This window comes from Pezoporus wallicus, unplaced genomic scaffold, assembly GCF_028554395.1.
Source record: "Pezoporus wallicus isolate ANWC-B61680 ecotype Strahan unplaced genomic scaffold, APGP_CSIRO_Pwel_v1 contig_7066, whole genome shotgun sequence".
NCBI lineage: Eukaryota > Metazoa > Chordata > Aves > Psittaciformes > Psittacidae > Pezoporus > Pezoporus wallicus.
In genome coordinates, this window is record NW_026640426.1 from 264,311 (window position 1) to 278,303 (window position 13,993).

At 45.0% G+C, this 13,993-nt stretch overlaps 1 protein-coding gene across 3 annotated transcripts; it reads left to right on the forward strand.

Moving 5' to 3' along the window:
* The first annotated feature begins 272 nt into the window (after positions 1–272).
* On the forward strand, positions 273–9,751 carry SLC25A47 (solute carrier family 25 member 47). Of its 3 annotated transcripts, none has more exons than XM_057418923.1 (6): positions 273–577; positions 6,545–6,588; positions 6,880–6,951; positions 7,209–7,391; positions 8,429–8,702; positions 9,452–9,751. In XM_057418923.1, the coding sequence occupies exons 1-6, from the start codon at positions 550–552 to the stop codon at positions 9,736–9,738; spliced, it is 888 nt and encodes a 295-aa protein (XP_057274906.1). In that variant the 5' UTR covers positions 273–549; the 3' UTR covers positions 9,739–9,751. The 3 variants fall into 3 exon arrangements, with proteins under 3 accessions (XP_057274906.1, XP_057274907.1, XP_057274909.1); XM_057418924.1 differs by lacking the exon at positions 273–577 and adding an exon at positions 709–932; XM_057418926.1 differs by lacking the exon at positions 273–577 and adding an exon at positions 3,172–3,511.
* Positions 9,752–13,993: the final 4,242 nt, after the last annotated feature.

The following is a 13,993-nucleotide window of genomic DNA, read 5'->3' on the forward strand; positions in this document are numbered from 1 at the left end:
TCCGTAGAAAGGGCACAAAGAATTTTCCTTGATAGGAGTCTGCTCCATCTGAAGGAGGAGGGGTGGGATGGGATGGGGGAAGTGTCCCATATCCAGCCACACATGCCACTTCTCCACAGCACAGGGCAAGAGTGACTTCTGGCAAACAAGCATGCAAGCCTGTCTTCTAGGGTTAATAAGTACAATGGGGAACGGTCCCTTCACATCCAGCTTTATCCTGCAAGGCACCACCCCTCGTGATTTTCCAAGCAGAAGGGCACTGGGAACAGCGGCTCTGGCACAGCGTTGCAGGGCTTCACAGGATTACTTATTCACTGTGCCTGGAACAGCTCCAGGCTTCCCCTCTCTGCCTCCAATGTGCAAATTCATCAGATATCCACAAGGCTCACAATCCCTAGAGGCAAGAGAAGACAGTAGGAAAGGGATTCATATTCCAAATCACTCTCTCCGAAGGATCTGCGGGTCTCTGGAAAGGCTGAACCAGTATCCGTCTTTCTTCTACCTCCCTAACGCTTAATCGGGGTAATTAAGGCAGCAGAGTCAGTCTGGATGGATTTCATTGCCGGGGCCATTGGAGGTAAATACATAAGTAGTGCTTGTTGATGAAAGCAGATTGCTGTGTTTCCTTCTTGTCCAGCTAATGGGCAGGTCTCATTGCAGAGCTGAGAGTCTTTCAGTGGGGGCTTGTTAAAAGTGCATTCTTTACTAAATGGAAAATGTCATCCGAGCAGGTTCACAGTGCCACTGGAGAGTCAGTGCTGCAATTTGGTCAGCTGAGGTCATCACCCTGCAGTCTCCTCCAGTCTAACTGCAGTGGGGCAGAGCAAAATTCTGTTTGGAAGAGGCAAAGTGGAACGTGTTGTGTGCAAATACAGATTGGCTAGTACTGCCTGGAGAGCAAAACCTCATGTGTCTGATGCCTGGGGGTGCTGGTAGGCTGCTGGGGTCGTGGCTCTGGAGGACTGAGGATGGGAATTGTGGGACAGTAGGGAGGAAGCATGGCTTTGTTGCAGTGAAGAAGGTCTGAATGAATGACCTTTGCATTATCTTGGGTTAAGATGTATTTCAGTTGTGATGGTAGTGTCAGTGCAGGCATGCTGCAGAGCAGGCTTTGATCTGGGAGAAAGTAGGTTAGTTGTAAATAAAAAAAGTAAAAGGAGAAAAGTGTTATTTAATTCCAGCCGTTTTCAGAGGACGTGCTGCTCACACCCAGCTCTGCTTTAAACAACAAAATATAGCCACTGGTTTAATTGCTTTTTGAAATCTTGTCAGATTAGTGGAGTATCAAATACCAACACAAGAGCCTTGGCATTGCTGCCAGAAAGGCCAGGTAAACCTGAGACACCGAGTCCAAGCCTGGATATCTGATCTCACTGAGCTCGGCTGGAATTTGGCAGTTTCCCTCACCAGGTACAGCAGCCTGTGGTCCTGGTGCAGATGTGCATTTCCTGGAGAGCATTACGATGGTTTTTACCCTGCAGCCCCTTACTGCTCATCACCCAAAATGTGCAAGTAGGTCAAGGTCTGGTGTCTCAGCAGCATCCAGCCCTGGAGGTGCCTGTTGCTTGGGCTGTTGACTTTCCTGGGGTACTGGGGGTCCCTGCTTGGCAACAGCCTTTCATGGGAGAGGGGGATACAATTAACCCCTCCATGACAGCCTCCCTTTCTCCTCCTCTTTCCTTACTGACTTCAGAACACCCAGTGGAGATGGGAGCCCTGTGCTGGGGCTGGCAACTGCATGTCCATCCTGTAGGGATCCACCAGAACTCCTCTGAGACTTCATGTTAATGGTGGGGCATTGACGATTGCATTTGCTGTTTGGAGTCCTTTGCTTTTGTGAGCACAGTTGGAGCTGGGTCACTTAAGGATAATCTTGTTTTGCAAGAGAATTTGGAAAGCTGAAAACAGTTTCAAAGTGACTGCTCACCTGCATTCTGTCCCCACTTCTATGCAAAGCCATGGTTTGTGTGGTGCCCCCCATCCTGGCACCAGCATCATGTGCTACCCAGCCATGCAGCAAGTATCTCCCATGGGTGCCCCGGAAACAGGTTCAGCCTGGGAGGATGCAAGCTGGGGAACTCCAGTGAGGACCAGAAATGTCTGCATGTTTTAAGGCACTTTACCGATCTCAGGGTGTCAGAGAGAAAGATTTTCTATCCTGTCATTTGTGTCCAGCTCATGGCTTTTCTAAGAGGGTTAGTGCAGACAGAGGTGTTTTCTGGCATACTTATCCCTGCTGGGAGCTTGCACATAAACATGTGTGAGGTACCTGTGCAGGGCTTTAGGGCCATGGTCCCTACCCCACCATGGGACAGCTTCCTGGGGTGGGACAGCTTTCCTGCAAGAACTGGGATGTTTTTGGTGCTGAGCTTATTTTATGGCTTATGTCAGAGCTGAAGCAGTTTTCATGTTCCTATAAGGGCTACAAACCCAGCTGAAGTGCATCAGACAACTCAAGAGGCAACACAGATAATAACAGAGTTTCTGTTTAGTAAATTACATTCTTGTGACCTTGACCTATTTTCAGAGTGTTTTAGAGAAAGTGTGGCTTAAGCACCTCTGATAAATGGCTGAGATGCTGCTTGTTTTAATCGCATGTAACTATCCAGCCTGGCTCAGGCACGTGCACAAATATAGCATCTCCTCCACAGAGCTATTGCTTCTGTGGCCATGGGATAACCTCAGCATCTTCAGCCCAGGAAACAATGACCTACTATGACTCCAGATGGAAAAAAAACATGAAAGGAACATGCTTAATGACTGTGGAAACTTTCAATAACAAGCAAATGAGGCTGCATGTTGGAGAAAGCAGCTAATCTGTAAGGATGTCTTCCTTGGCCAATAAAGCTGAACAGGAGATTGGACTAGAAGCCTCAAGAGATCCCTTCCAACTCAATTTTTCTTATGATCTCATGTATTTTCTAGCCCTGCTGTAGCAGCAGCCTGAGCCATGACAGGTGATGGATATTGATGATTAGGGCTATTTATGACTAGGATATGACTTGACCCTTATGCCAGGTGTAAAGAATTGGGAAGGGGAAACTGAGGTTTACCCAATGGTTTTAGGGCAGCAGGGTCTGTAGCATGCCCAGGCTTCTCCACATCCTGCTGCAGGGTTACATACCCAGTCACATGAAGTTCAAGGATAGATAAAGTAGTCCACTTATGGAGGGAACATGCTGTCTTGTCCATGCAACTAAAGCAGCTCCTGCTGGACACTGCCAGGGTCACATTACTGGGTGGAGTTCAGCTTGCTTAGGGTATGGGTCACTTCTTATGTTCCCAGCTCTTCACAGAACTTTGGAAGCTGTTGTCTACCCATCCAGCATAGGGACCATTATCCCTGCTTCTCCATGGGTCTCTCAGCCAGGGGGTCGCCAACAGCTGGGAACTGTGGCAGCCTACTGGGCTGCTGCTTCCTCTCTGCTGATTGCCATTGTGGTGGTCACCATGCCAGGATCCCTTCTTCTTTGAATTGCCTTGTTGAAGCCACCTGATTCATGAAGAGACTGTGAATAGCTGAGTTTTGAACCTGTGCTCTGTGTGTGTGTGTGTAGGGGATGCCGCAACCTCTGCACAATACCTGAGAACATCTCAGATAAAGTAGGCATAAAAAATATCTCACTAATCCCCAGAATGATCATTCACCTAATCTTGATAGTTATTTTTGTCACAGCTTGTGCAGCATTACTCAGCTGGACTCCCACAGGATTTCTCCCCAATATGCATGCTATACATTGCTGGTCTTACTTGATTCTGCTGTGCAAACGGGGTGTGTGTGGGTCATGCTGTCTTCATCCTGGGCTATTTATACTGTGTGACATTGTGCAGAGCCCTTCCTTGGCCTTTGATGGACTTGGCTGAGCTCCTCAGCTCTGACAAGTTAACTGCTGAGTGCTTTGGCTCTTACGGAGTTTGGTTCATGGCAGGCTATGGTTGTTTAGAGGTTTGGGGGGCTCACATCTCCACTTTGGTGGCAGCAGTGAAAAACTTATCTTTATGGCCTCCTCTCAAGAGGATTTTGATCGTTGCTGGAACCAATCTGCATGGAAGCCCTTAGGACTGAGAAGCAGCAGGAAACAGCCTGGTTTAGGGCAAACCTGCCTTGTTTTGTCTATGTTGCTGTTGTCTCTGCAACTTAATGTGTAAACTGGGCAATTTCTGCAGAAGGGAGGACACTTAGTATCATAGAATCATAAAACAATTAGGGTTGGAAAAGACCTTAAGATCATCCAGTTCCAAACCTCTTCCATGGGCAGGGACACCTCGCACTAAACCATGTCACCCAAGGCTCTGTCCAACCTGGCCTTGAACACCACCAGGGATGGAGCATCCACAACTTTTTGTCAAAGGCTGATCCAATCAGCCCTGGCTCCTGATGCTCATGAGCCAAGGCTCTTGAGCCTGTGGGTCAAGCCAGTGTTGAGCTGTGAGAGGCTCACAGTGACCCTGTGTCGCTAGTGTCTGGTCAGCTCATGGCCACTGCCTCTAAGGCTGAGGAAGGCTGAAGCTGATGCGATGCCAAATCCTTCTGTCTGGGACAGGGTGCTTGGGCCAGGACACTGCACCTCTGAGGTCAGGGCTGTCACACTGAAAGTGACTTATGTGCTGCTCTTCTCTGGCTGGCAGGGTCCATGTTTGCAGGCTGTCTCTGCCCAATGACAGGGAATCCCGGATGGTGCAGGTGGCCCTGGGTGACTTTGTGCGTTGTCACTCTCTGCTCCGATTAGAAGCGTTGCTCCTTCCAGCCATATTATTCTGCTGGTATATTCCCCCTCGCTATCTCTCTTCCAGCCTGATCTCATTTTAGTTTTGGAATACAGAAGGTGGACCCATTTTTCATCTTCATTGCTGTTTATCTGGTGGCAGATTTGATATTTTTGAAGAATAAACCTCATTTTTCTGCAAGCAAGATACTGTTGGTTGTTTTCGCCTGAGTAACACACTTGGGGATCGTCTCTCGGTGACTCACACCAGCAACTGCTGATTTTTTTCCAAAACAAAGTAGAGCATTCCAGAGCTCCCAAGCTGCTGTGTAACCACACGTGAACATGCCCTGTGAAATACTTGTGGCTACTAATACTTTTCAGTATCTTGGGTTTTGTGTTTTTGTTTTAAAAGAAGGACTCAATCAGAAGTAGTTTCCAACCTGTGAGCCACCATATGTGTACTGTATCTTTGACTGCCTGGGTCCCCATAGGGCTTATCCAGCACTTTTATGAACTGATCTCTAAGTAACTCATATGGATGTAGCTCTGTCATCCCCCAGCCTGATTTCCTCTCAGATGACTTTGTGATTTATATACTAGGAGGAAGTTAGCTGGTCAGTCCCTTCATCATCTGTTGATGTACAATGCAACAATAGATATGAGATGGATTTAAACCAGAGCTGGGAAATGCAGCGATGTAAGGGCAGGAATGGGTGATCTCTTTGTTACTGTGACCAAGAGAAGTCCACATTGGAGCTCTTTTACTCTCCTTATCTGCCATTAAGGCAGTAACTTTGTCTCATGGGATTAACATGTTTCCAACTCCAGTGGCTATTTTAAGGTCTCAAAAGAAGACCGGGTGTCGATAGAGGATTGACCACCTCATATGCCAGACATGCCATCAGTGCTGCAGGTGGGGATTCAGCAGGTGTGCAGGCCATGCAACCTTTTGCACACGCAGCACTGATGCCTCACTGCCCCTTAATCCTTCTGATCCCTGAGCAGCGGAGGGCAGGGGGCACCACAGACCAGCACCACTGGTTGTCACACCAGCCTGCCAGGGCTCCAGCAGCCTTTGCTTTTGCTCCTTGTTCTGCTTTCTGAAGCAGTGGTGCGTACAAGAGATGAGATGTGCTCCAGAGGCTTAGCCCAGCATGGTGCCATGGACCCTAGTACCCAGTGAATTCCTCACCCAAGGTGCTAGATGTGCTTTGTAAACTTGAGCCAGGGCACATCCAGTCCCTGGCATGCAGGAGGCAGCAGGAATACCTCTTCTGACCTCCAGACAGAACCTGTAATGTGTGAGGGTCATCCCTCTATTATAGATGTCCTTGTGAGAGCTGCTTTTATTTTCTAACATTTCCAAGTTAATCATGGAGAACCAAAATTGCTCCAGAGACCCTCTTGTGTGGGTGGGCACTCTGCACCTCACATGAGGATGCCTGGTCATAGTCCAAAGATGCGTTACTCCCTAAGCTGAGAGAGGGAACAAAACCAGTCCAATATACAAGTAATCCCTTCAACCTTCCTTCAGCAGTGCTATCAGTGTTTCTCCCAGTCCCAGCTTTCACTGTGGTGTTATTCCTCCTGATAAGTTTCCCATGACGCTCGGATTCCTCCTCTGAGCCTTGGTCATGCAGAGAAATCTGTGCATTCTGCTCTGTCATTCTTGGCCCAGACGTCAGCGCTGGAGCTCGGGAGAGGTCTGGTGCCAAGCACGGCGTGGCTCCGAGGCTGCATTTTTCTGTCATTCCCCTAATGCCTTTCTCTGACAAGGGAAAACAGTCTGTTGTGCCATGTGCTGTTAACCATCTCCTATACGCTCTCTGTTTCAGGTGGTCTAAGCACAGCAGTGGGTTATCCGCTGGACACAGTGAAGGTACTTGTTAGAGCTTTATTTCTTGACTACAGATTGAAAACAAACAGGACCTTTGGCTTTCCCCCTCGTTTTTAAAAAAAAAACACTATTCCCATGACAATGCTTTCATTTTCGTTATGTCGACATTTCACTTTATTTGGTTGTGCTGTTTTTCTCTTAAAGAATTAAAGAAGTCAATTGTTTGGTGATGCTATTTTATGGTTAATTGTCTGGTTTGCTGCTATGGCATTTGTTGATTGTATTTTTTTTCAGTCTGATATCTGCATTTTATATTTGCTCCTGTATTTCTAGGTCAGAATTCAGACTGAGAGGCGTTACAATGGGATTTGGCACTGTGTTCAGGAAACATACAGGACAGAAAAAGTAAGTACCTCCCATCAGAATTTCTGATAGCAGTTATGGATCCTTGTTTGAGATAAACAGAGCTGCCTCTGCCAGCTTGGGAAGGATGGGCAGCAGTTGCATACAGTCATTTTTTGGGAGAAGGGTCAGGATGAAACTTAGCTTTGCCAATGATCTGTAAGATGCGAGTAAGTTTTGGCTCAGCTATGTGTGGCCAGTAGGTGCTTTCCCATGCCATTCCCTCTTAAAAGTGTTTTTTTTCCTCTGTTTCCAACTAGGTTTGGGGATTTTACAAAGGTATGTCTGCATCAGTCCTCACGGTCTCAGTGATCTCTTCTGTTTCATTTGGCATGTACAAAAACTTCCTTTGTGGCATCTGCAAGCTGCGATACGGGGCTGCAGATGTGAAGCCATCCAAGCTGGATGTTTTTCTTGCCGGCGGTGCTGCTGGTGCTGTCCGGGTAGGTAAACAGATGGAAGGGAAAGCACAAGAAGAGATCTTGTTAGCAGACACAGGAGGCTGGAAAAGCAGTGAATGTTTGCTGTCCAGGAGGCTTTGTTTTCACACGGGGGTCATGCTCTGCCCCTCTCTGGTCAGCCCTGCGGCATGGCTGATTCCTGCTGTGCAGCTCATGCTGGATTTGGTTTAGAGTGCCAAAACACTTAAGAGCATGTTGTTAAGAATGACATCGGCCTTGGCAGCACAGACAAGGAAGTAAAAACAGCCTGGGCAGCAAACTTTCAAAGTGACTCTGATGGTGTGTTTGTATGCAAGACTTAACTCAGTGTGTTACAGCACAAGCCCAGTACGGTGTTGCTGTAGAAATAGGTGGTACATAAACTCTGCCTTGTCAGGACTCAAAACTCAGCAAGGCATCACTGAGAACTGATGCTGCCTGGCAAAGGTGCATGATACCAGGATAGGGAGGTGAGGCTGAATCCAGGAACAGTTTCCCATAAGCAGATGGATTTCTGTGAGCATCTGCAGGTGCTATGAATGCAGCAGAGCTCACCCCAGTGACCCAATGGCATGCTGGGCAGAGATGCATATCCAGTCACAGGCAATCCTCTTACAGAACAGTCCAGATGGTCAGGTTTCTAGATGTTTCCTAGCAGGCAGTGACTCTACTTTACACAGGCTGATTTTTTTAGTCTTTATGGCCTTGGTTCCAAATACAGATACAAGAGCCCTGATGTATGCTACCCCATAGCTGAGGACATCCCCTTTTCATGCCCATCTGGTTTAACAAGTTGTTACAGGTATATGATACCTTCTGTTGATTTCTGCCTTGCCTTCCACTCAGCATGGTGCAGCTCAGACATGTATGTCCTGCTGCTGCTGGCTGAGATTTAGGACAAACAGAGGGAAGGAGGCTGGAACTCCCTGGCTTCAGAGAATATTATTGCCTGAAAAGGTGGGAGACAAGCAATTTGCAGGAGGGGGATCAAACCACTGTTTAAATGTGAAGGGTTAAAATACCATCTTCTGATGTTCCAGGTTCTGTTTATGGCTCCTAGTGAAGTGGCCAAAGTTCGCATGCAGACTCAGAGGAACCCACATCCTTCCATCACATCTCCCCAACCTGTTTCCAAACCAAAGTACCGAGGGTCTCTGCACTGTCTGAAGGTGATTGCCAAGCAGGAAGGTTTTGGGGGTCTGTACAAGGGCTGTTCTGCATTACTCTGCAGGGATTGCTTTTCTTCTGCAATATATTTCCTCACCTATTCTGCTCTGTGTGACTGGCTCACACCAGCTGGGAAAAATAAACCAGGTAGGCACCAGAAAGCATCTGGCATTACCTGCAAAAGTGGCTTATTTAGTACCACACTAAGAGGGAAATCAGGCTCTCAGCAAAAAATCAGCCAGTGTCTATAAAATCTCACCCAGATGTGGTCTGTTTGCTTCTTGGTGCTACAGGGCCACTTTGCTGGCATGACCTTGCCCCTCAGCAGCTACTCCTCTCCATACAGGAGGGGTATTTATGGCATGCTCTGGTGCCTAGTATGTGGGTATGAAATCATCTTAATGCAGAAATAGGACATAGAACTAGAAATGAAACATGGTCAAACCTCCCAGGAGTCATCATGGAGCACAGGTCAGGATCAGTCCAGAAGTCCAGGGGCAGAATTAAGACACTTCAGTTTCATGGTTGTGATTTGGCTCTGAAAAAAACCCCTATCCACTTTGGGAAAATATCAAATAGGTGACAATTCTCTCTAAGAATTTTAAGAATCAGTAGATCCAGCTGAAGAGAGTGTGATCAGCTCTCAGGCTGCATCACATCTAATTTGTGCAGTGTTAAAAGCATCATGTAGGCAAAAGCAAGCTGTGCAAACCACAGCAAAAATGCTGTGAAATCAAGAGGCACATGGTTTGTGTGAGATCACTGGAACTGGAAGAGCTGGACAAAAAAACTGCTAAAAACCACTGAAGTTAACATTAGTTGACAAACCTGAGATGCTTGTGGCCATATGAGTGCAAGGCTGGGAGTTAACTGCTCCTCCCTTCTCTCTCCTGCAGATTTCCTCGTTGTGCTGCTTTCTGGTGGTTTTGCTGGAGTCCTGGCCTGGGGATTTGCTACTCCCATGGATGTCATCAAATCACGGATGCAAACAGATGAATCGGACCAGCACAAGTACAAAGGCCTTGTCCACTGCATTAGGGAAAGTGTGAGAAAGGAGGGTGCAAAAGTACTCTTCAAAGGACTGGGTTTAAACTGCATTCGTGCCTTTCCTGTGAACATGGTGGTGTTTGTAACGTATGAAGCTGTGCTGAGATGTACAGATTATTATTTAAACAAAAAATAGCTTGTTCCACTCTGTTCTGAGGTGTGTTTTATTTAGATTGTTTTTTTGTAACATGACATCCACAAACAGCTGCTGAATGCTGTCTCCTTTCATGGGCAGCATAAGAAGCATGGACATTTCAGCACAAAGCTGGATGACCGATAGCTTTGTCCTGTTCTTATAGGATTACAAACTCACCAGGGAGTCTTGGACTTACAGACAACCTCCCTTTTATCTTGTTAATGTATTTAGACTGTATCCACTGCTTAGGCCCTTGAAACATTTGCAAATATTGATGTTCTAAAAGGCTGCTAGTCTGATTAGAGATTTTGGTAAAGGATTAATTTTGTTTTCTACTGGCACAGAAATAGATCCTCACAACCAAGGCAAGGGTTGGGGGCAGTCTGTGTAAGATTCAATACTCTCCAGCGTGTGCTCTTCACATATAATGCCCGTATCACATTCACTGAGTAACCTGCATATTTGTGCTTCAGGCTGCAACTTTTCTTTCACAGCTATAATTCTCCCAAAGTACTCTACAATTATACCACTTTGGTGGCAGTGATATTATTTAATGAGTGGCAGACATGTCCTGTTTACATAATTGTACTAATGGCCTCACTGAAAGTGAAGCCAGGCACAGTTTCCCATAAGCCATGTGATTTCTCCTTGTACAAACCCGAGCCCTACAGCATTAGTAACCCTACAGGCTGATGGTACTGCAGCTCTCAAGAGCTTGGCACAGCTCTGGAAACAATCTGTTCTGATCCTGGGTAGGAAGAGATGCAAAAGCTCCTTGCTTCTCAAAGGAAGGCTGCCATAAAATCTCCACACTAGCAAGTTAAAGGAAAGTTGCAAAGTTGTAGAGTATAATTAAGATGTACAACTTTTTAAAGGTGCATACTCTTCTCCCTTTACACTATGCTGTCAGGAGCAGCCAAGTGTTTTTTTGTCATGGGTATGTTTCGAAAGAATTTCTGACTTTTCTATCAGCTATTTTTCACAAAGGTAGAAAGCTTCATCAACACATCACTTGAAGAAAACAAAATCCACACTATTGCTTCAGAAGATAAAAACCCTAAACCCAGAAATACTTTTATTTGCTCATCCTGGTTCCGGATACAGCACGTATTTTCTGTATCTGCTTTAATCCCTAGACGACGCCATCTGGAGCAGACTGGATCCAGCCTCTGTCAGATTCTGCTGAAAGTGCATTTTTTGGAGGGAAAGAGGGAGCCTGTATTTTTAGAGTTCTAACATTCAGGGTTGATGTCCTTCTGGCCCATGGCCACTTTTACCAGTTAACATGGCTCTGACTACACTGACAGCATATTTGCAGCAAGCAGGACTTGTCAGCTACCCCGGATGTATAAAAAAGGCTCTTGTGCTAGAACAAGTTTAAAAATCTCAGGTGTTACTAGGAAAGAATAAAGGGAACCTCTTCAGCTCCAGACAGACCAGTAAAAAGCTCCAGAAATGGCCTTCTGAGATTTAGGCCTTCAACTGGCTTTTTAAACATGCTCACAGACATGTTATCCACCAGTCACTAAAGTTGAGTCTACCCAGATCTTGCAGCTGATCCAAGAGCAGGGTTAAAACACCAGGCAGGGTCTCCTACCCTCACCTCTTTCTGCAAGGGGTGCATTTCACTGAGTGCTGTCCCACCTGTGCCTGGTTGTTTTCTGGAATTGAGCTCCTTTAAGCTGTATTCTTCTCAGGCATCACGTCCTCTGAACACAGACAGTTACAAAATGCTTGCAAATCAGACTAAAGAACCATTTACTGTTAGGCAGTGCTGATACCATCCATGGTCAGCCCAAAGCTTGAAAGTAAAGTAGCTCAGCTTTCCTAACTGGCTCAAGCATTCAGATAACTAAAAATGTCTCTTCCTGTGGGTGTAACTGAAACAGAGCTGGTTTCAAGAAACAGCAATTACAGATGAATTGTAAAAATGAGTGGGAATGACTGCAGAAGCCAGAACTGTAAGCCTCAGGGTATCCAGCACCATGTAAAAAAGTAGGTTCTCATGTGGCCTGAACAAATGCTACACGTGAGGTGAGTTGTATCTCCAGGCAGGGTATTCAGGAAGGTAACCACTTTGCAATCCATCCTATTCACAGCCCTTTACAGGAAAAAGATATACAGCATATGGGGGACAACCTGCCTTAGAGCAAGAACTCCTCTGATTCATGCTGATACAAACTATCAACAGGTACAGGAATTGACTGTAACAGTCCTGTAAACACAGGCACATAAGCATGAACTGATTTTTGTTTAACAACATGACACACTGTTACATACTATGTACTTCACCAGACGCACCCCTAAGCCGGGTGTTTGGCTTCTGGATTTCAGAATTTAACTGCTTTCTTTTCTGATTTATTTTACCTTGACCTTCAGCTGCTCTGACAATCATAGAACAATTTATTCTGACAAACTAGCTAGCTGAAGGCCAGCTAACAGAAAGAAGACACCACATTTGTTGTGCTGAAGTTGGGTTTCTTTGCTGTAGGGGACTGCAGCCTGCTGTATAGATGTTTTCTTTTAGTAACAAAGTTGGTTGCCTTGAAAACAAGTGAATTTTCTTTAGAAGAAAATGTGCCTCTTTCTTTTAGATGGCACATTCTGCCTCATGTTTTCATGTTGCTGATAGTTCCTGTTTTCTCTGAGAATGTTAATGGAGATCCAAGTAGGTTTCAGGAGGTCTCTTGGTGTCTATGGAGGAGTCATGTGAGGCTACTTGGAATCTGTGCTTTTCAGACAACAGCAATTGTGGAGGATCATGTTTCCATTTAAGTACTAGTCTTTACGCAAAACCTACTGAAGCATCATTGTAAATGGGTCAAATCAACCTTGCCCTATTTCTGAGATGGCTGTTGTGCACAGGGAAATTCAGCATCAAGTCTTGTTTGCAGTCAGTTAATCTGGAGAACTGACTCTTATTAGCTTGCCCTGGGAGCAAGCTGAAGTCCACCTAGTAGGATTGGATAGAGGGGGTTGTAAGGCACCTTATTTCACTACTTAAATGGCACTGGACATCAAAACAAGGGCCAGATCCATGAGATGACTAAATCAACACCTAAAAGAGTAGGAAGAGAGGTCAAAAATAGAGTAAGTGCAAACAAAACCTTTTAAAATAAAAGATAAATAATAATAAAAAATAGATTAAAAAAAGAGTAAAATCAAAAGTTTAATGTAAACTTCTATCTACATTTTTATTACAGTGAGATGAACAAAATATGAGCAAATTGAGGAATTCTTAGATATTTCACACCTACTTTTGAAGACTGCCTTCTCTTGTCTTTTAAATACTTCTGGGACTTGAATTGTAACAGCTTTAGGAATTTGCTAAGACTCCTCTGAGAAACTAGAAAATGTATCATTTCAGAAGCATGTTTGTAAGAATTCACCAGAGTACTTGAGTAAGGCTCTTGATCAGTAAACAAATACCAAATAATTTCGTTATCACTTTATTTTCTAGAATGTTCAAAACAGTTTTTAACTTTTGTGTTATAAAATCAATCCATATGGTTAGTTAGACCACCACTATTTGTTTCTCCTACAGCACATTTCCCTTCCCTAAATAACTAAATAAATTCATAGTTAATGAAATCTTGCAGGACAAATCTGCATACAAGATTTTAAAGAAGAAATCTTTCATATGTATCTTAAAGATGGTCATAAGAAGACTGCAAGAACAAGAAGGTCCTAATTAAAGTCTAAAGTAACTAAGAATTAGTTCATTTACTGCTGGAAATAAGAAGCTGTTGCTTGTTTTTTTTTTCTGTCCATAAGAATTGCTCCACCACTTTACAAAAACCAGCTTTTGTACTAATTGTTAAACACTTGTTAGCATGTGGATGCTATGTCTGTGGGTTATAAAGACACAGTCGCTAGTAAATATCTACTTTAATACATTCAAATCAATGACATTAGTGATGCCAGCACATGTAAACTGTAAAGAAAAGGACAAAAGCTAAGCAGTGCTATTTTCAGCACAAGTTTGAAACACATGCAATAATAGGACTAAATTTGCCTTGCGTTTCAGTCTTTTCTTGGTCCCTTGCACAAATGTAATTTACATACAGTCTGGCCCACAGACATTTCCATCTCAGAAATGCAAGGTCACTGCCAGAGAGGACATGTATGCTGCGTTACAGAACCGCTACTGGTGGGATGGCAGCAGCATCAGCTTCAGGCAGCATGAGCAGCCCAGCATGTTCTCACATACTAACAGGCTGATCCAAGGTCTGTTGAAGTCAATGAGAAGACTCAC